This window comes from Macrobrachium nipponense, chromosome 2 (genome assembly GCF_015104395.2).
Source record: "Macrobrachium nipponense isolate FS-2020 chromosome 2, ASM1510439v2, whole genome shotgun sequence".
NCBI lineage: Eukaryota > Metazoa > Arthropoda > Malacostraca > Decapoda > Palaemonidae > Macrobrachium > Macrobrachium nipponense.
Window position 1 is genome coordinate 102,697,909 of NC_087201.1, and position 20,683 is coordinate 102,718,591.

The 20,683-nt window shown below is 38.2% G+C and overlaps 1 protein-coding gene across 1 annotated transcript in view; it reads left to right on the forward strand.

The window, feature by feature from the left end:
• Positions 1-20,016, forward strand: part of LOC135220862 (general transcription factor IIH subunit 2-like) — a 73,229-nt gene extending 53,213 nt beyond the window's left edge. Inside the window, exons 5-8 of the mRNA XM_064258436.1 lie at positions 2,385-2,629; positions 2,891-3,031; positions 7,489-7,597; positions 18,703-20,016. Of these exons, the coding sequence (XP_064114506.1) occupies positions 2,385-2,629; positions 2,891-3,031; positions 7,489-7,597; positions 18,703-18,828 (621 nt within the window). The 3' untranslated portion in view covers positions 18,829-20,016. The remainder of the gene's footprint in view (positions 1-2,384; positions 2,630-2,890; positions 3,032-7,488; positions 7,598-18,702) is intronic.
• The last annotated feature ends 667 nt before the right edge of the window (positions 20,017-20,683 follow it).

Consider the following 20,683-nt stretch of genomic DNA (forward strand, 5'->3'; position numbering starts at 1 on the left):
ATACCCTATGAAAGGCTGAGTCAGTCCGGGAGGGTAGAACTCGAAGTCCTCAATCCTTCGAGTTCCACACTCCGGGATAGAAATCATGCCGTCCTTGAAGGGGGCATAAGCGGCCACTCTCCATGGGTTATCCATAGAGAAGGCTGGTAGGGATTCATAAGGAGGTAACTGTAAGAGACCAGTACCTGCTACAGGGGAGCTTGGCTGAGGGGCCTGGTTGAGGCCAGCAAAGCGGTCGTCATGCTCTCTAACTCGGTTAGAGAGGTCTTGGATAGACTGACCAGACTGGTTGATCGTGTTTGACAGCTGTGCAAACATTTGCTCAAACTTGGAGCCAAGAGAGCCAACCATCTCTCCCACTTGTTGCATCACTACTGCTGAGAAAGTGGTGGGATCAAAAGAGCTCGGCGTTGGCTCGCCGGAGCGCGAGCCTTCTCCTTAGAAGCCTTGCTTCTAGAGCTCTTTGAATAGGAAGAGCTAGGCTTCGTTTTCACCGCGTCTGCGTAGGAAGTCGTGAGACTTCCTAGCTGAAGAAGACGACGACTTCTTAGAAGTCGTCTTATGTAGGGTCTTCTTGTTCTCTCTGTCCCTTCACCTTCGGGGGTACAGAGAGAGCGGGAGAACGAGCAGGGATCTCAGATCCCGTGAAGCCTTGGAAGGAAGAGGAAGAAGGAACAGAAGATCCAGGAGCACCCAGGAAAGACCTTGGGCGCCCGACACACCTACCTCAACCAACAAATCCTCTGCCCCTACCGCCATAGGCTCGATATTCAGGTCCAGGTTGGCCACATCTGGGACCGGCTCCTGCGTAGAGACGGACCCGAACGCCTGCTGCACCTCCTGCTGAATAGAGGCTATGAGTGGTGGCTGCCGAGATGGGGTCCACATACCCCATCGCCTTGCCTCTGGGGAAGATCTGGACGGCCAGCTTCTTGTCGAGCATATAAGGTGGCCCTTGGCGGCGTTCTCCCGAAGCCGCCCACCCAAGCCTTCAGGGTTGCCAGGGCGACTTCCTTCACGGCGGCAGCCTGGAAGAGAAGGCGATATGAAGCTTCTAGCGGCGGAGATACGGTTTAAAGAAGCTTAAAACTAAGGGTTAGTGGATGATAAGACGAAGAAATGTCAAGGAGTAAACTTACCCCACTCAAAAGCTGACTCACGAGGTCATAGCAGATGGTGCAAGCCTCCAGGTGCCAAACGATCAGTCCATTGTGGTTGGTGGCACACGGGGCTGGGTCCTACACTCTTCATGGGCGCAGGGTCGTACAACGTCGCTTTGCAACCTGGGACCTGGCAGTTGGTAGCCTGTAAGTGGAGAGATACATGAGTATCAGGTGCACACTTACAGCCTAACAAATACTCCGCTGCATGCCGGAGCATGTAAGTTAGATTAAACTAGAGCCCCGCCGTAATACGTGTGGTTAACTAGGCGGTTGGAGGAGGTCTGAGGCTACGCCGGAGACAGGAAAAAGATTCCAACCAGGAGTGGTGAGGAGCCATGAAACCACGACGGAGAACGACGGAGATAGTACATAAAAATAAATTAAAACTAAAAGTCACCGTAACAGTAAGGGTATATCCGTATATAATGAGGTATAAAACTTTCCGTCTACTAGAGGAGTGCCCGGGTAAGGAGCGAGCTCTCCTCCTTCTTTCATTTTCACGTGAGGATCTCTTATATATATATATACGTATATATATATATATATATATATATATATTATATATATATATATATATATATAATATATATATATATATAATTTTCTCTGGTAATTTTAGATTAATTTTACCTAGAAATAATGATCTTAAGGATTTTTCATAGGCCGACACAGAGCTGAGCCCAGAAAGTAAGGTTTTTTTAGGATTTTTTGATGATGTTCTGGCTTATGACGATTTTCAGCTACGATGCGTCTCAAGAACGGTAACCCCGCCCGTCGTAACCCGGGGACTGCCTATATATATTGACGATTTTCAGCTTAACGATGCGTCTCAAGAACGGAACCCCCGTCGTAACCCGGGGACTGCCTATATATATATATATATCTATATATATATATATATATATATATATATATATATATATATATATATATATGTATGTATGTATGTATGTATGTATGTATGTATGTATGTATGTATGTATGTATGTATGTATGTATGTATGTATTTGTATGTATGTATGTATGTATAGTATGTATGTATGTATGTATGTATGTATGTATGTATGTATGTTGTATGTATGTATGTATGTATGTATGTATGTATGTATGTCCCTTATTCATTCAATGACCTTGCCTTATTTTCTTCTTTACTAAATATATCTGCATTATTCTAATGTATACACATTACAGTACTTTTCTTTTCTCACAATTATTAAACAGAAAGTCAAGGAGGCTAATGTTCGAGTGTCTGTCATTGGCCTTACAGCAGAGCTCCATGTATGTAAAGAAATTAGCCAAGAGACAGGAGGATCAATGTCAGTTTCTATGAATGATGTTCATCTCAAAGAACTAATTAATGAACACCTGGAGCCTCCTGCTGCGTCCGTCAAGATGGATCACACACTTATCAAAGTTGGCTTTCCTCATCAGGTTAACATTGATGCCAAAGCAGCCCTTTGCATGTGGTAAGTATATTTAATTGTAATTTGAATTTTCTCTATATTTTGTTTCTATACAACAAAATGTAGACAATGTAGATATTGGTTTTTACCTGAGATATAAGTATGTATGATTTTTTTTATACCATTAGTTTATGCTGACTGGAGAATTAGCTTAGATTCAACTACAGATTTTGTCTTCTGTGTTAGTCTTTTGTCATTGCTGGTGTTCATTATCAAGTTGAAATATTTTTCACTTAATTAAAGAGAAACATTTTTTTTTTATAGTCATTTAGATGATCTTCCAGCCCTTAACACCAGGGGTTACTATTGCCCTCAGTGCACTGCTAAATATTGCGATCTGCCAGCTGAATGCAGAGTTTGTGGTCTCATGCTTGTGACTGCTCCACATCTTGCACGGTCATATAGGTGAGTTATATTGATTCTGCATGTGTTTATTGTAAAGCATATATAATAAGCCTACAGTTTAGGCATAGTATTGAATCTGATTGTATCATGTATTTGTAGTTAATATTGTATGAGCTCTTGTTGACATCACATTTATGGGAGTCCATTTGCCTTATAAAATCATAAGGTCTACGTAAGCCTTTTCCTGTGAGGCTCATTTCCTACAGTGTGACTTCTCATACACTAGAACGTACTAAAGTATTTTGCAGTATCCCTTCAGCTCCAATTGCATTGCTTTTTTAGTTGTGTTAATTTTTTAACTTTGTTTTGCTCCAGTTTTCCCCATGCACATGTCAGTTCCTTTGGGCTCTACTTTAGGAGTCTAGAAATAGGGATCAGTGGTATAGTTGCACTTCAATAATTATCATTATATCTGTCATGAAATACAGTGTACAGTGGACCCCCTGTATTCGCGTTCTCCGGATTCGCGGACTCACACATTCACGGATTTCTCTCGGGAACGTTTCCCCGCATTATTCGCGGAAAATTCGCGCATTCGCGGTAATTTTCTATGAGAAATATCCACAAATTCCTGGTTTTTGTGATCAATTTCATCATAAAATGCACTTTTTGTGATAAAACTATTAAAAAAACCAAGTATGAAAATTTGTAGTGGTTTTTCTTAAGTTTTAACTAACGAAATAGGCTGTTTTTAGCGCTTTTATAGGGGTTCCAAACATTCGCGGATTCTAACTATTCACGGGGGGGTCTGGTACGCATCCCCCGCGAATACGGGGGGAACACTGTATCTGTATATTTATTTTCCTGTGTAAGTGTAACACCGACAGTCTCTAAATAATAAACTCCATGTTTGGACTTGCTTTCGTCTAGCCTGAGCTATCCTCTCTCCCTGCTATCCCTTTTATAAGTATTAAAAAGGAAAATTCATTGATCCAAACTTTGGGATGATACAGAAAGATTTGCTGTCTGAACTCTTTTTAATTACCATCTTTTTTTTTGTGGTATGGGTACACTGGTACATAAATTGTAAAGTATTCTTTATGTCAATGATCGTTTAAATTGTAAGTATGAAATGAGTTTTGTCAAGCAGCAACCATGAGGTTAACTCAAAGCTTAGTAAAGCTAGGTTTACACCTATGCACTTTTGTGTTGCAGGCTATTACGGCATGGGGCCGCAAGAAACTGCCTCAAAATTGACGTGGTGGGGAGAAAAAATTACCCTTATTGGGCAGCGTGGCACTGACCCGTGCAGTGTGTTACGGGCATGTCTTGGCGTGTTCTTGCAGTGTCTAGCGGAGTGTTACGGAGTTGGCGGTGGGTTGCGGTGTTGTTGTGGAGTAATAATAACAAAATTCATAATAATGAGACAAATGAGAAGCAAATGATGGACATAACAAAAATACTTATACTAAACAAACATGCAAAGCATAGAAAGTAAGAAAATTAACATGAAAAGCATAGAAAGTAAGAAAAGGAACATGAAAAGCATAGAATGTAAGAAAATGAACATGAAAAGCATAGAAAGTAAGAAAATGAACATGAAAGGCATAGAATGTAAGAAAATGAACATGAAAAGCATAGAAAGTAAGAAAATGAACATGAAAAGCATTGAATGTAAGAAAATGAACATGAAAAGCACAGACTGTAAGAAAATGAACATTAAAAGTATAGAATGTAAGAAAATGAAATTGGGACTTGGTTTATACCATAACATTTTCAACTGCAAATATCATATATTATCAACTGAGGTCAATATGTCTTTAGTCTGTTACTGATTTTTCATTGTTCCCCTGCTAATAACTATGTCCAGTCAATGTTAATTATTGTTTCATTATCATATTTGTATGTGTTCATGTTCATTTGATCTTGTTCTCAATATTATATTATTGTTCTTTACCTTGTACGTTATCATATCATTTGATGGCCATATTTATTTCATGTTACATTCCATTTTATAGTTCGAGTTATTTTCCGAGCTCTATTTATTTCATATTTCATGTTATTTGTTTCCTGTTATATTTCTTCATGTTATTATTCTTTATGGCCATGCTTTTTCATTTTTCAATTTCATTTCACCCAATCATATCATCATATATATTGTCATGACATATAAATTAAGCATCAATAAGGAAAATGTAAATGCAATTCAGTATTTCAACTTATTTATTACAAAAAGAAACATTATGAATGATATAAAATGTACAAAATCATTTAATAACTAAAAAATAATTTATTGTTAAAAAATTAAAATTCTATTTATTTATACATTGTCGACAGGCTGTCAGAGCGCGAATGATGCCCCCGTGGTCTGTCCGGCCCCTTTTATCCTCCCCAGAATGCGCAGCAACCTTCCATCCAATCGACCTATGTTTTTGTCAAAATTAAGAGGTGGTTGTGGAATTATTGATATTCAGTGTAAAGCGAAGTCAATCATGTTTAGTACATTTCTAAAATGTTTAAAAGATCGTTGTTTTGGTTACCAAATGATTATTTATTATTGTAAAGTCAGAGCAACCTACCTTATAGAAAATGAATGCCAACATCAGGAGTGCACTATTTTACACCTAGTTTTTATGAAAGTATGATAATCATTATTACGAAGTGCTAATTAATATGACCTCTTATCCACAGATAAAAACGAAAGTGGTATATGAACATTTAATGAAAAACAGTAAATATGTTCCAAATATTGAAAAATTGTATCCACTATTCAACTGGAAACTAATTTGGGAACACATAAATAATAAGTATATAGAAAATAAAAGTAGAGAAATTTGGTTAAGCATGTTCATGAAGTTTTAAGTACAAATGATAGGCTAGCCATGATGAAAATAAAAGATGTTAAGGAATGCGGTAGTGGATGCATAGAAACTAATATGCATATGGTATATTTCTGTCCTTTGGTTAAGAATTTGTTGTCTTGGGTATTCGAATTGCTTAGAAAATGTTGTAAATTAAAAAACTAATAGCAGGTTAAGGATTTTAAAACTAAGTTTTGAAGCAAACTCAAAAAGGGATGAAAATACATCAATGGTAATAATAGCAGATTTTATTTCAAGTATATGGATGGCAAGATATTTGGGAATAAGTACTGACCAGCAAATTATTAAATGTATAAAGAATAGACTGTTAAATACATCAAATATAAATATTATAGGATTTAAGTCTAATGTTAACAAAATTTTCAAGAATCAGTATGTTTCTAATTTAAAAACATATTTAGAAAAATAATAAATTGTAATATTTTTATATTATACATAGATCTTATAATGTTTATACAAAATTGTAAAATATAATTTTGTAAAGTAATATTTCTTAATAAAAGAAAAAAAAAATATTGAGGTTCAGTTAAAAGAAAAAAAAATCTACCTAGGGAGATGCCATAACACGCCGCACGCAAGCTGCACGCCCCGCAACATGTGTGCGCCATTTATTAATCGTGCACGACGCCGTAACATCACGCCATAACACTCCCTCACGGGTGGTACGACGTCGCACCACATCGCACCATGTGGGGTGTGGTGCGGTGTGGCACATCACCGTGTGGGTTCTTACTTCTTTTGTTGCGGGGCAACGCCACACCGCTTACGGCTTCGTGTGACTTTATCAACCCGCCAGACGCCGCGCAGAAATTTGAAATGATTTAAAATCCGGGCAGCGTAGTGCGGCTTAAACGGTCTTCGCCTACCCCCGCCAGCGAGGTGGCACGCTTTTGGTGCGTTTATAGTGCGGTTCCATGCAGTTTCTTGCGGTCCCACACCATAATAGACTGCACCACAAAAGTGCATAGGTGTAAACCAGTCTTAAGTTATTCTGTTGTTACTTTATGGGATTCATCCATTTTCTGCACTTCCTCTGCTAATAAATGAAACTATTTTTTATTTACTTTTTTATATTAAAGAATTTTCATTTGATTTATCTTACATAGGTGCTGAAAATTATCGTATATACTAGTAATTTATTTTTTGTATTGTAAAGTGTTATTATGTATTCCTGTGCAGTCAGCAAAAGTACTTTATTTTTATAAATGATATTCAAATCCCTGTACTTTTTGCTTAGTCAATGAATCCTTGAAGTTTGTACTTATTGAACATAGGACCAGTGCCAAATACTGTACTTGAAGTAAATAAGTCCCCTTGCTCTTGTATACATTAACAATTGGTAACAATTGCTGCAGTGTCTACATGTACATTAGCACTGATTTTTAAAATTTGGAATTAATTTACAGATTTCTGAGTGTCTGCATTGTGTTTTTGTCCCAAATTTGATTTTGACGTTTTATGCATGTAATAAATGCATCAGTGTCCTTATATTATTATTGGCAAACCAATAATAATAATAACAACTTAAGATTAATGATAATGTAGATGATATTGTATTGAATATTATTACTGTGTGGTACCTTATGTTTTATTATTTTAAGAGTTAATTATTATTTTTCTCATTTAATTTTTCAGACACTTGTTTCCTCTGAAGCATTTCATAGAGGAACCATCACAAAACACTTCTGCAACAAATTGCTATGGTTGTCTGAAGCCATTCACAGACAGTTCTGCAGACAAAAATGTAAGCATACTTTCTGTCATTTGATTCACTGGTGCTTGGTATTTTTATCTGATATGAAGTGAATATTATGTTGGTTTGGTATTTTTGTATTTGTTACAGTACTATGTAGCTTTCAGTGTTGGTGGCAATTATATTTTATGTACACCCCCATCTTGCATATTTTTAGATATGCAAGTTTTCCTGTTTAAGGTACATAATTTATGTAAAATTATTTATTTTTACTGTTTGTTGTAGGTAGTTTTATGAATAATAGTTAAAAATCTTAAGTATTACCTGAGATTTCATTAGCTAACACAATTTTCCTAGTCCAGTAAAACTGAAAATATTTTTACTGAATGGAATGATCTACTTAGTACAGGAGAGTTATTAAACAATGGAAATGGAACAATCATGTCAAAACTGATGATCTTTCATACTTAGTCTAATAATTTGCTAAGTATACTAGAGCCACTGCAGTGTACAATATAGTTACATGATGTAATGTAGTATTTGAAGTATGTTGTTAAATTTACATGTAAAAGTATTTTTTCATAAGGTGAAATTATCATTCCTTTTTCATTCATCTTGCAGTCACTCAAAGTTCTGAGGTATTTGTTTAAATAAAGTATACTTTAATTGCATGAATCTATGTACAAATGCACAAATTAGTTTTGGCAAAGTTTCATAATTTTTTCGTCCCCTGCCTTACGTACAATGCATGCCTGAGGGAAGGCGAGCATCCATGAATGTGTTAACCAATCCTCCAAGGAGGGTGAACCCCTTAGCCCCAAGTAATGACCAGAGCACCACCATTTTGGACACCTCTGAACCTAAAATATAAGAAACCGATGAAATAGCCTCCTCCATCGGGGCGGGAAGTAAATTAACTCCCGAGGAGAGGGGCCGACATTACACCCATTAAATCAGCCTGAGACCTCCTGATACTTCCAATGATGAATCAATGGAAGAAAAAGAAGGAGAGACAGGCACGACAACACTAGCATCATGATGTGTGACTACGGAAGAAGGGGGGTGGGGGCAAGCATTGGGGCGAGGAGATGAAAACCCTTCCCACGAAGGAAGGGTCGAAACTCTACGATGCTCCCTCTTACTATAAAATAACTTCCACTGCGCTCTAGGCCACGCACAACATTCCGGGCAGGGATTCGTTTATGGTATAAACATTAGCACAACGTCTACTGCATATGGAGTGTGGGTCTGTAACTGAAGAAGCCAGGAAACAAGAACACAGGAAACCTTGAGTTCCCGGGCACATACGTTGGCGAGGCCGAAAAGAAGCAGAGGAAGCCATAACACAAGCACACACGCACAGACAAACACAGCAAAAACAGGCAATGAAGTGGGTAAAAGGCCGAGCGGGGGCAACTGCGACTCACACCCAGGCGGTTAAGAAAAATGCTGAACACAGTAGCGTGGGTGCGTGGTCTTTGACTGGTTTTCACCCGATATACGCAGCACGTTGCCAAGATCTCACAAGATTCCTTGCTTTTTCATCTACAATTTAACCGGCTCCAGCTAGGTGCTAGAAAATTATCCATTTGTTAAGAACCTCAGGTTGTAGCTATGAAAAATACAAATGGTCTTGGAAAATTTCATATACAGTATTACCTTTTCAATAATTTAAGTTGAAAGTAGGTAAATCATTCCATTAGTTAAATTTTACAGAAAACAGAAAATGCCTTGCATTCAGTGCAAGTTCCAGCTAGAGAGATATCAGAAAGCATAATATACCAAAGAGAATCATACATAGATAAACCAGATTGTTTAGAGAACAGCAAAGTTTAGAAAATGGGCCTAGAAGTGGAACTCCTTGAAGCACCACAAGAGAGTTGGGACAATAGAGTAGTGTAAATGTTGCTGAGCAACATTCATTTGTGAATGTTGAATTCTAATGCCTCGTCATGATATTGTTAAACCAGGACTCATGACTAGATCTAAGCCTATGACTGATGTCTGATGAATACTTTAGACGGAGAGGGAAAGATTTTTAAAAAACACTTGAAATATTTTGATAGTTGTCTATGAGTAAGCAAGCCAAACTTTGATGGATAGAAGATTCAGTTAGGCTTACTTTTTTTTTTTTTTCTTTTTTTTTTTCTTGTGAGTGTCCAGTGAATACCACAGATCAAGAGAGGGAACAGATTCAATGATGCATGCACTTTTTCCTTCAAACCTGTATAATACATTGTTATTGGAGATACTTTATCCACATCAGCATAATCCCTTCATCACTCCACCTATACAGCACCACAGTTCCCCAACATCTCAGGCTACTCCAACTTCCCGCTACGAACTCCATTGCATGAAAATTCCCTTGTTCATACGCGAACAAACCTTTGGTCTTAACAATAGGATAATTTCTAGCGCCTAGCTGGATCCAGTTAAAAAACAGATGAAAGCAAGGAATCTTGTGATATCTGGCAACGCATGCTTAGATCGGGTTAAGACAGGTCGAGGACCACTCACCTACGCCAACGCGTCAGTCTTTTCTTTAACCGCCTGGACGAGAGTCGTGGTTAACTTCTCTTGGCCTTTACCCGGTTCATTGCCTGTTTCGCTTGTGTTTAGTGTATGTGTGTTTTTGGCTGATATTATGGCTTCTTCTGCTCCTTCTTGGCCCCGTCAACATGTGTGCCCCGGAATTCCAGATTTTCCATGTTCTCGTTTTTTGGCTTCAGGAGCGACTGATCCCCACATCATGTGTAGCAGGTGCCGTTCTAATTTTTGTACTATAACGAATCCTTGTACGGAATGCCGGGCATGGCCTAAAGAGCAGTAGAAGTCATTTTATTGCAAGAGAGAGCATTGGAGGGTTTCGACTCTTCCTTCATGGGAAGGTTTTTCGCCTCTTCCCGATGCTTTGTTTCCTGCAATATTCAACCCCCATGGTAGCGTTGTTCCTGTGTCTCCTTCCTTTTCTTCCATTGATTCGTCGCTGGAAGTATCTTGAGGCCACCAGATTGATGTTTGTAATGTTGCCCCTTCTTCTTCGGGAGTTAATTTGATTCCCAGGAAGGAGGAGGCTTTTTCATCATTCTCATTTATTCCATAGTCGGAGGCGTCCAAGATGGCGGCGATTTGGAAGACGCTCGGGCTAGGGGTTCCCCTATCCTTGGAGGGGTTGCTAGCGCACTTTATGGAGGCTTGCTACCCCCCTCCTCCCGGCTTCATCTTTGTGGGTAGCCGGGGTCAGCCATCTTGTATTGCTTCCCCAGTGGCTGCTGCCGCTTCTTCGAGTCGGAGGGAAGCCGTGGCGTCAGCCCCATTGATGACGTCACGGGATCCGTTGTTGTGTATTCCTTCGCCAGTGGTCTGATTCCCCTTCACACAGAGGGGAAGCCGTGACGTCATCACCACTTATGACGTCACTCCCATTAATGACATCACTCCCAGTCGTCTCCTCTGCACTACCTCTCTCGGCTGTGACATCATCCCTGCCACCCAGTTTGCTACTCTCCCTTCCATGTCATTGGAGCCTCTTGCAGATCAGTCTTAGGTTATATGCCAGGCAGTGCTTAAGAGGTTAGACTCAGTTTTGGATGATAAGTTGGCTGCCTTGACTGGAAGGAAACGTGTTGCTTTGTCCCCGCCTCCTGCGAAAAGAATCACATAAGAAACTAGTTGTGGTTCTTCTCCCTCTTCCCCCTCCCCTATAATCTATGTTGGCGTATCAAGCGTTGGAAGGCTAAGGACTATGTTCTTTCTTCACCTACGAGGGAGGAACAATGCGGACGTGTTCTTATGAGTGTTGGTGTTTCGGAGTGTGTTAGTGTATCTTCCCTTGTGCAATCTGCAGTGGCTGCTTCGTCCTCTGCATCGAATCATGGGCGTGTTGCAACCTCCCCCGTCTGTCCACATCGCGAGTGTGTTGCAACCTCCACCATCCATGCACATCGCGAGTGTGTTGCAACCCCCCTTGTCCATGCACATGATGCAAGTGCTCCTTCTTCTCCAAGGCCTATTCGTCGCCGTAAGGATCTCAAGGCGCCTTTCAAGAGGTCGAAGGTGGTGAGTGCGGAGTTGGTGCAGCAGGAGTGTTTGCCTGCCTTTCTCACTAGTGCATCCAAGAGTTTGAATCTGGGGGAGTCTCCTTCGATCTCGAGTGTTCGGGATTCCTCCCCAACTCACGTTCTTACGCCTGCCATGCCCATGACCATTCACGGACATGTTAATGAGTCATCTGTTGGAGGAGTACGAAGTGATGTTCCTAGTGTTATAGTGGGTTCGTCTCGGGAGCGTCGACCCAGCCCAGACAGGTTAGTTTGTTTTCGGGCTGTTTGGCTGCTGATCCTTCCGTTAATTTTAATGGGGAAGGTCCCTTAGAGGAGTCTACACATCCTTCTCGTCGGTCTCCATTCCGGAGCTGGAGAGGGAGACACGCAAGAGTTTTGTCTTTCTTTTCGGAAGTTGTTGATCTCATTTGTGGGTTCAACAATTTCGAAAGTAGGACTCAGGCTCGGTCGTCTTACACTCCTTCTTGCTTAGAAGCCTTGGTAGGAGCTACACAGGATCCCAAATCTTCTCTTCAGCTTCCCTTGTCGGGGCATGTCCAGTCGGTCTTGCATAAGGTTAACGCCTCTGTTTCAGACTGGGACGGTTCGCATCGCTCTAAGGGCTCTACCTAGCTATTACCCCCACCTCTCACGAGACATAGGAATTACTATGCTATGAACTCTGCATTTTTGATGTCGCGCCATCTTAACTCAGATGTCATTCGCCTGAAGCCGGGATTGACTTTGGAGCAGGTGAGATCAGTGGTTCCGTCCTTGTCTCCGCAAGATGCCTCAGCATTGGAATCTACGGCAACCTCCATGTTGCAGATGGTTTCTTGGCTGGACTTCTGGTCTGTGGTCATTGCCAAGATAGCTTCTGACAGGTCTCCAGAACGGTTGGTGAGTGCATCCTCACTTGCCAGTCTGTTGCAGTCCGGAGGCAAGGCGTTTTCATATATGGCTCACCTCAGTGTTAATTTATGGGTTAACCTTCTTCTGATTAGAAGAGATGCGGCTTTGTCTAGGATGGAGAGATCAGTTGACACGGAGTCTTGCATGCATTGAGGAACGGTGATCTGTTGGAGTCCCAGTTTTTGTTTCCTGAGACAGAGCTCGAGAATGCGATAGACCGGCGGTAACTCTGCCGAAAAAATCAGAAATTCTTTTGTCCGATTGTCGTAATGTTTGCACCGCTTCATATTAAACATTACATAAAGTTTTATATATGAAAATATGCACAATTTTATGTAGAATACAACAAAAAACAACCCATGGTTGTAGCTATTATCAGTTTTGAAATATTTTCATATAAATAATGGTAAGTGCCAAAATATCAACCTTCGGTCAACTTTTACACGACCAAAATGGTCGAAAAACGCAATTGTAAGCTAAAACTTTTACATTCTAGTAATATTCAATCATTTACCTTCATTTTGCAACAAATTTGAAGTCTTTAGCACAATATTTTTATTTATGGTGAATATTTAAAAAAACTTTCCTTATGTCCACGCGGTAACTGCTGAAAAAATCAGAAATTCTTTCGTCCAATTGTCGTAATGTTTGCACCGTTTTATATTTGCCATTATAGTAAGTTTTATATATGAAAATCTGTGCAATTTCATGTAGAATACAACAAAAAACAACCCATGGTTGTAGCTTTTATCAGTTTTGAAATATTTTCATATAAATTACGATAAGTGCCAAAATTTCAACCTTTGGTTAACTTTGACTCAACTGAAATGGTCGAAAAATGCAATTGTAAGCTTCAACTCTTACATTCTAGTAATATTCAATCATTTACCTTTATTTTGCAACAAATTGGAAGTCTCTAGCACAATATTTCGATTTATGGTGAAGTTTTGAAAAAAAAAACTTTCCTTACATCCGCGTGGTAACTCTGCCGAAAAAATCAGAAATTCTTTTGTCCAATTGTCGTAATGTTTGCACCATTTTATATTAGCCGTTACATAAAGTTTTAGATATGAAAAATGTGTGCAATGTTTTGAAATATTTTCATATAAATCATGTTACATAGAAAAAATTTGACCTTTGGTCAACTTTAACTTGACCAAAATGATCAAAAACTGCAATTGTAAGCTACAACACTTACAGTCTAGTAATATTCAATCAATTACCTTCATTTTGCAACAAACTGGAAGTCTCTAGCACAATTATTTGATTTATGGTGAATTTTTGAAAAAAAACTTTTTTTATGTCAGCATGTTACGAATTCATGCATCATATTGTGATAATATTTTCTCTGTGTTGCTTTAATTGTTTTACAATTTTTTATATACCAAAATCATCACAATTTAGTGTTCAATGCAACAAAAAAATAATTAACTGATAAGCTTCAACTGTTTTGCTCACAGCGCGATTTGTCTACAATTATATATGAAATTTTTTTTCACGCTGTCATATATTCCAATATTTATATATGATAATGATTTTTTTTTTTCATTTCTTATGGTTGCATACTAAACTTCAAGCAATGACAAAAAAATGAGCTAAAAATGAACTCTTAATCGTGAAAACTAAGCATGTTGTGATTTAAAAAAAAAAAAAAAAAAATTCCGCTTCGGCGCTCACTCCCGAACGCCTTCGGCATACGGGAGACACTTTTAGAAATACCAGCTCTGCGTTTAAGGGTTAATAATGATAATGATTATCTGTGAACCTCAACTGTTCATGATTTATAAGGTCTTGCAAAGTATCAGGGAAGCCCTCGTTACTGACATACAGTGGTTCCCCCCTATTTGTGGGGGATGTGTACCAGACCCCCCGTAAATAGTTAGAACCCATGAATACAGGCAGTCCCAGGGTTATGACGGCTTCGGCTTACGACGTTCCGAGGTTAAGGCGCTTTTCAAATATATTCATCAGAAATTATTTCTAGGGTTACGACGCTTACAACGCTGATCTGGCAAAAGAAATGTGACACCAAAAATGCAAAATAATCAATATTTGAAGGTTTTTTTGATGAAAGATGCAATAAGAATGCAGTTTACATAGTTTTCAATGCACCCAGAGCATTAAAAGTAAGGTTTTCTTAGGATTTTTCATGATCCGGCTTACAACGATTTTTGGGTTACAACGCATCTCAAGAACGGAACCCCCGTCGTAACCCTGGTGACTACCTGTAGTTGGAACCACTATAAAAATTCTTAAAATGGCCTATTTTGTTACTTGAAACTCAAGAAAAATCCACAAAAAACTCTTATATCTGTTTTTTTTTTTTAAATAGTTTTATCACAAAAAGTGTATTTTATAATGAAATTGATAAAAAACCAGGAATTTGTGGATATTTCTCATAGAAAAATACCGTGAATTGGCGAATTTCACGTGAATAATGGGGGATATGTTTCAGAGAGAAATCTGCGAATGTGTAAGTCCGCAAATCCGGAGAACGCGAATACGGGAGGCCCCCACTGTAATTGAAGCTTCCTGTTAGGAACTTAAACGCAGCCTTGGATACCTAATAGGAGATGGTTATTGAGACATTCTCAGTCCTTAAGAGAGAGACTAGAAAGTCCTTAAAGGCCACCTGCATGGAGATGGGTACTCTTGCTGAGGAGGTAAACCCTTGGAGCAGGCTGCCAAATGCCCAGTGCCAAGAAGTTGAGTTGGTCTCCTAGATCCTAACACTCAAGAGTCATTCTACTGGAATTTGCATCTGTTAGATGAGCCAGTGAGATTCAAGCAACTAATAGCTATTACTGTTCCATAGCACCCTTAGCCATACCTCCTTCACCAGTGATAAAGAGGACCACTTGCTACATAGTGTGAGCCATCAGGCTTTAATTACAAAGGATCATGGATTCAGGAGTGACACCTCCAAACTTCCTGTTTACATGGAAAAGAAAAAAAGCAAGTAACTAAAAACCAGATCTTTTATTGGCTGAGACAAAGTGATTTTTAAAACATATTAGAATGTGATTAGGCAAAGAAGAGATTTAAAGTCACAGTTGGAGGAGGGCAGAGAAAGATTAAGGGAAAGAAACAAAGAAGTAAAAAGGGTGGTAACTCAGGTTAAGGCAAGGGCATATGAAGAGGTTTATAATGAACTGGAAACAAATGAACGGTTGAGTAAGATGCTCAAACTGTCAAAATTAAGAAATAAAAGAACGAAGGACATCACCCATATTAAGCAAATGAAAGATAGGAATGGTATGGTCATAAAAAAGGAAGAAGACATCTTGAAAAGAGGGAAAGAGTATTTCGAGCAACTGTTAAATGAAGAAAATGAAAGACTTGTAAGAGAGGTTGGTCAAGTAAACATGTGAATGGTAATGGGGATCTCTATGGATGAAGTGATACAAGCCTTAAAAAGAATGAGGAATGGGAAAGCAACAGGACCTGACTTAATCCCAGTCGAAGTTTGGAAAGCCTTAGGAGAGGAAGGGGTAGACATCTTGTATGATCTGATGGTAAAAATATTTGAACAGGAAAAGATGTCAGAAGAATGGTGAGAAAGCATATTGATACCTATATTTAAAGGTAAAGGTGATGTCCAGGATTGCAGTAATTTTAGAGGTATCAAACTAATGTCTCACACGTTGAAGAGTTTGGAAACAATAATAGATGGCAGGCTAAGATAGGAAGTGGGAATAGGGACAGAACAGTTAGGATTTGTGGAGGGAAGCAGCACAATGGATGGAATATTTTGCATAAGGCACCTGTTGGAGAAATTCAGAGAAAAACAACGAGACCTGCATCTGGTATTCATAGACCTTGAAAAGGCCTATGGCAGAGTGCTAAGGCAAGAAATATGGAGATGTTTTAGGGAGAAGATGGTTCCAGAAAAGTGTGTCAGAATTATTCAACATTGTGATGGATGTAATGACCAAGGATGTTAGAGAAGCAGTGCCATGGTGCATATTATGTGCAGATGGCATTGTGTTGTGTTCAGAGAGGAGGGAGAAGTTGGAGGGGAGGTTGGAGAGGTGGAAAGCACCACTTGAGGAGAGAGGAATGAGATTAAGCAGATAAAAAACCGAATATATTTGTTCCAGTATTATTGAGGATGGTGGAAATACCATAAGATTGGATGAGGAAGAAATAAAGAGAGTACAGAGGTTCAAGCACTTGGGGTCCATATTAGAGGATAGAGGAAGCATGGACCAAGAGGCGAGACATTGAATTCAGGCAGGATGGAATAACTAGAGGTCTGCATCAAGGGTCCTCTGTGACAAGAAGGTTCCTCTGAAATTGAAGGGAAAGTTTCATAGGACAGTGGTCAGACCAGCTATGTTGTATGGAACAGAAACAGCAAGTATAAGAAAAAAGATGAGAAGAAGATGGATGTAGCAGAAATGAGAATGTTGAGATGGATGTCTTGAGTAATAAGGGAAGATAGAATTAGATATGAGTATAAAAGAGGATCGACAAAGGTAGTTGAAATATAAAAGAAAATACAGGAGGGAAGGCTTCAATGGTATGGACACCTGTTACAAAGAGAGAAACATCATGTTGGAAGACATACAATGGAAATGGAAGTGTGAGGTAGAAGGAAGGAAGAAGGGAAGACCAAGAAAGAGATGGCATGATTGTATAGATGAAGATATATTATGGAAAGGTATTGATGAGAATGTTATAGATGAAGATATATTATGGAAAGGTATTGATGAGAATGATGCACAGGACATAAATCGATGGAGATGACTCATTCACAACGGTGACTCCTTTTAAAAATGGGTTAATGCTGGGAAAAAGAAGAATTAGAATGTGATGAATGGCAAGGCATCGCAGGAGAGAGTGTGTTCCCACAAAGTCTGGACACTGTAAGATGTGGCTTTGAAATGTAATTTAGATGTGCCTTCTGTTTTGTGTAGGTAGTAGGTGAGTCAGTCTACCTTTACCCCTCATAACTCTTTTACACCTCAGAAGTTCACACAGAGATAATATTTGGATTACAGAACTGCAGTTCCTCCCAGCCAACCTTATAAAGCCTGTTTCCTCATACACAGGTACAGGAAAAGGGAGAAATAATGGAGACAACAGAATCCAAATGGCATGTGTATGGTGAGACTACTCTTTGTCTATCAGAGAAAAGCCTTGTAAACCTTGGAACATTTGGTCTTGGACATAATGTATACCTATTTGTGATTAATGGTTTTGTATGAAAATGCCTAATGAAATAAAAAAAAAAATTCAAAAGTGCAATTGTATGGAATCATTATGGTGAATTTCTGGTTTTACAAAGAATAATTTTAATTTATCTGATTTTTCAGATATCATATAGGGAAAAAATTGTATATCAAATTATCAACTGTTGGGCCAGATACACATATGTTATTTACTTTTATAACTTTGGCAGTTACTCTATCATAAAAGCTAGTTTGCCCCATATGGGTGTGGTGCTGTCAGTGTGCCTCATGCAGTTCACTGTAGGCATTACCTAAGGGTCTCTGCAGTGTTCCTTCGGCCCCTAGCTGCAACCCCTTTCATTCCAATTATTCTACCTCCATTCATATTCTCTTTCTTCCATCTTACTATCCACCCTCTCCTAACAATTGTTTCATGTTACAACTGCAATGTGACACCTTTTAAACCTTTCTACTTTCAATTTCCTCTTCAGCTCTGAATGACCTTATAGGTCCCAGTGCTTGGCCAAAATTCAGTAAAAGCTAGTTTGCAAGTGTCACTAATGTGAAATGGCTAGGAGTTCCCAAATGTCTCTCTTCCAGAACCAATTTCTTTATGGGTTACTTACTGTGAAAACCTAAACCAAGAAGGTTTATATTTTTTCCTTATTGGGGAAATGCAGGGCCTTTCTTTCCACTTGAATGACCAGTGTCATTGGCAAGTGTATTGATGATGTTGAGAGCAAAGCTTTAAAGTGAGAGTAACCTGTGAAAGACACAGTGTAAACCAGTTTGGGGAATGTGGATTTTCCTCTTTCATGAAATGGCACGGTCAAACACTGAACCCAAAATGTGAGATTAAGGTAGTGGTTTGTTTAATATATGCACAGCTTTGTACATTCACTTCAGTTTTAGAGAAGCTGCAGATACATTAAAGACAAGATTTTGTTTCATTTTATTTAAATAGAATGCATTAGCAAATTATTTTAAAGTAGATTAATAATACAGTAAAACTGTTCATGTTTAACAGGTATATATTTGTGGGACCTGCAAGCAAGTATTTTGCTTCAACTGTGACATCTTCCTCCATGAGACTTTGCACAGCTGTCCAGGCTGTGCTTCCAATCCGTCAATTTCACAGTACCATTCGTCTTGAAATATCATGAAGATGTGCCCTTCTGTCAAATATGTATATTTCATTTGGGTTTTTATTTTTTATAATTAATTTTATCATTAAATTTTAGTTTTTCTAATGAGAAAATACTATGCCCCCTCAAATGTAGTACAGTCTTTTATATATCAAAACATAAAACAAAAGTAGATTTACTTTTATGGGAGAGGCATGTGATCTGTAATCTTGCGATGTTGAAGTAGTCGACTAAGTAATGACATAATGACTGGATTCCCCTTATTGATTAGTTCCTATTGTAATCACAATATTACATTGCATATATAAGTAATCGTATAATACTGTATGATTTTTGGTAGTGTTAACTCAGTTATAAAAATAACGTAAATAAGGGCACCATCTCTTCCTTGAAACCAGAATTTGCAAGTAAAAAGCACTGTACAGTACAGTAATGTGGTGTAACATACCTGAATTTCATAAATAATATTTTATGATAAGCATGAATCAGAGAGAAACAAATTAATACCCCATTGCAAGTGTTTATACCTGTGAATCATAAAATTTTGGAGCTACTTAAATTGGTTATAGTTTCCTGGGGAAATATGTAGGAATCTTTTTATCAGTAGTACTTAAGTATGTAGTAATGCATTAATATGAATTATAGTAGTAGCAGCAGCAGAAGCTATGCAACCATTTGTATTCTTTAAAGTTGAGTAAGCCAGGATGACTGGAGTATCACAACATAAGAAACAAGGTGTGTAAAATACAACTAACTTACTTGGTTAGTACTGTATAAGCAAGAAGTGATCATAAAATTTTACAGGTGTCTTGTTTCGAATTGATGGGGGAAGAGGGTATTGATGAAGGAAATCATAAATAACATGTTGAAGATCTTATGTTGCACATTAATAGTAATGCTATAATAAATTGTACACTATTTAACAAATTCTAGTAAAATAATAACATTATCTAATTTCTCATTAATTTTTGAAGTAAGATTTTTAGCTTTGAAGTTTTAAAAGTTATTAAATTTTACACTTCCCCTTTGTTCCTCAGCTTTGTCATTTTCTGTGTACTTTGAATTTTTATAGATGAATTAGAATATGTGTGAAGTGTTACAAAGATACCTTTTTAGGATAAGAGTATTACTGTTGATGGTAAATGCTAGCCTACCTCTTATTGTGATATGGATAGGTATTAAACTTATATATTTTTGTAACCTATTTCATTTTTCATTCCTTTTGCAGTGAATTGTAAGAGTGGATTTTTGTATCTTGTCTTGAGGGAATTTTTTCAAATAAATGATTGTTGATCAAATCTATTTACATGTGAAATTGCAAACTGTATGTCAAGTCCTTGTCCGACACTGAATCAGCATTATACCTAATATAATCCAGTCTTCCAGTCTGGCACCCCACAAATTCATATCCCTTTGTTATATATAGTATTCAATATTTTTTAGCTGCTTTGTCACAATTACTAAGGACTTTTTCCCTTTTTCCCATTCCATTTTTATCTCTCCTTGTCCTGTGAGACATGATCTTTTAATAATTAATCCAGGTTGAACCTATTTTTCCTCAATTGTGGATTTGAATAACTGACAAAGAAGAGATATATATATATATATATACAGGAATAAGAGGTGGGAAGCAAAAGGGCAGGTGGCAAGAATAAAGGTGATTTGGTAGAAGTGGAATCAGGTCAACACAGCATCAGAGAGAGAAAAAATGTTAAGGATGAAGAGGAAGAGGAACAATGGAAAAGATGTGGAAAGGTGAAAAATAAATAAATGATGAAAGTAGAAAAATCTGCTGAATTGATACATAAAATAAGATGTTAACATGACAAAGGAACCAATTGGGAAGTGTGCCGTCGTTTTAGG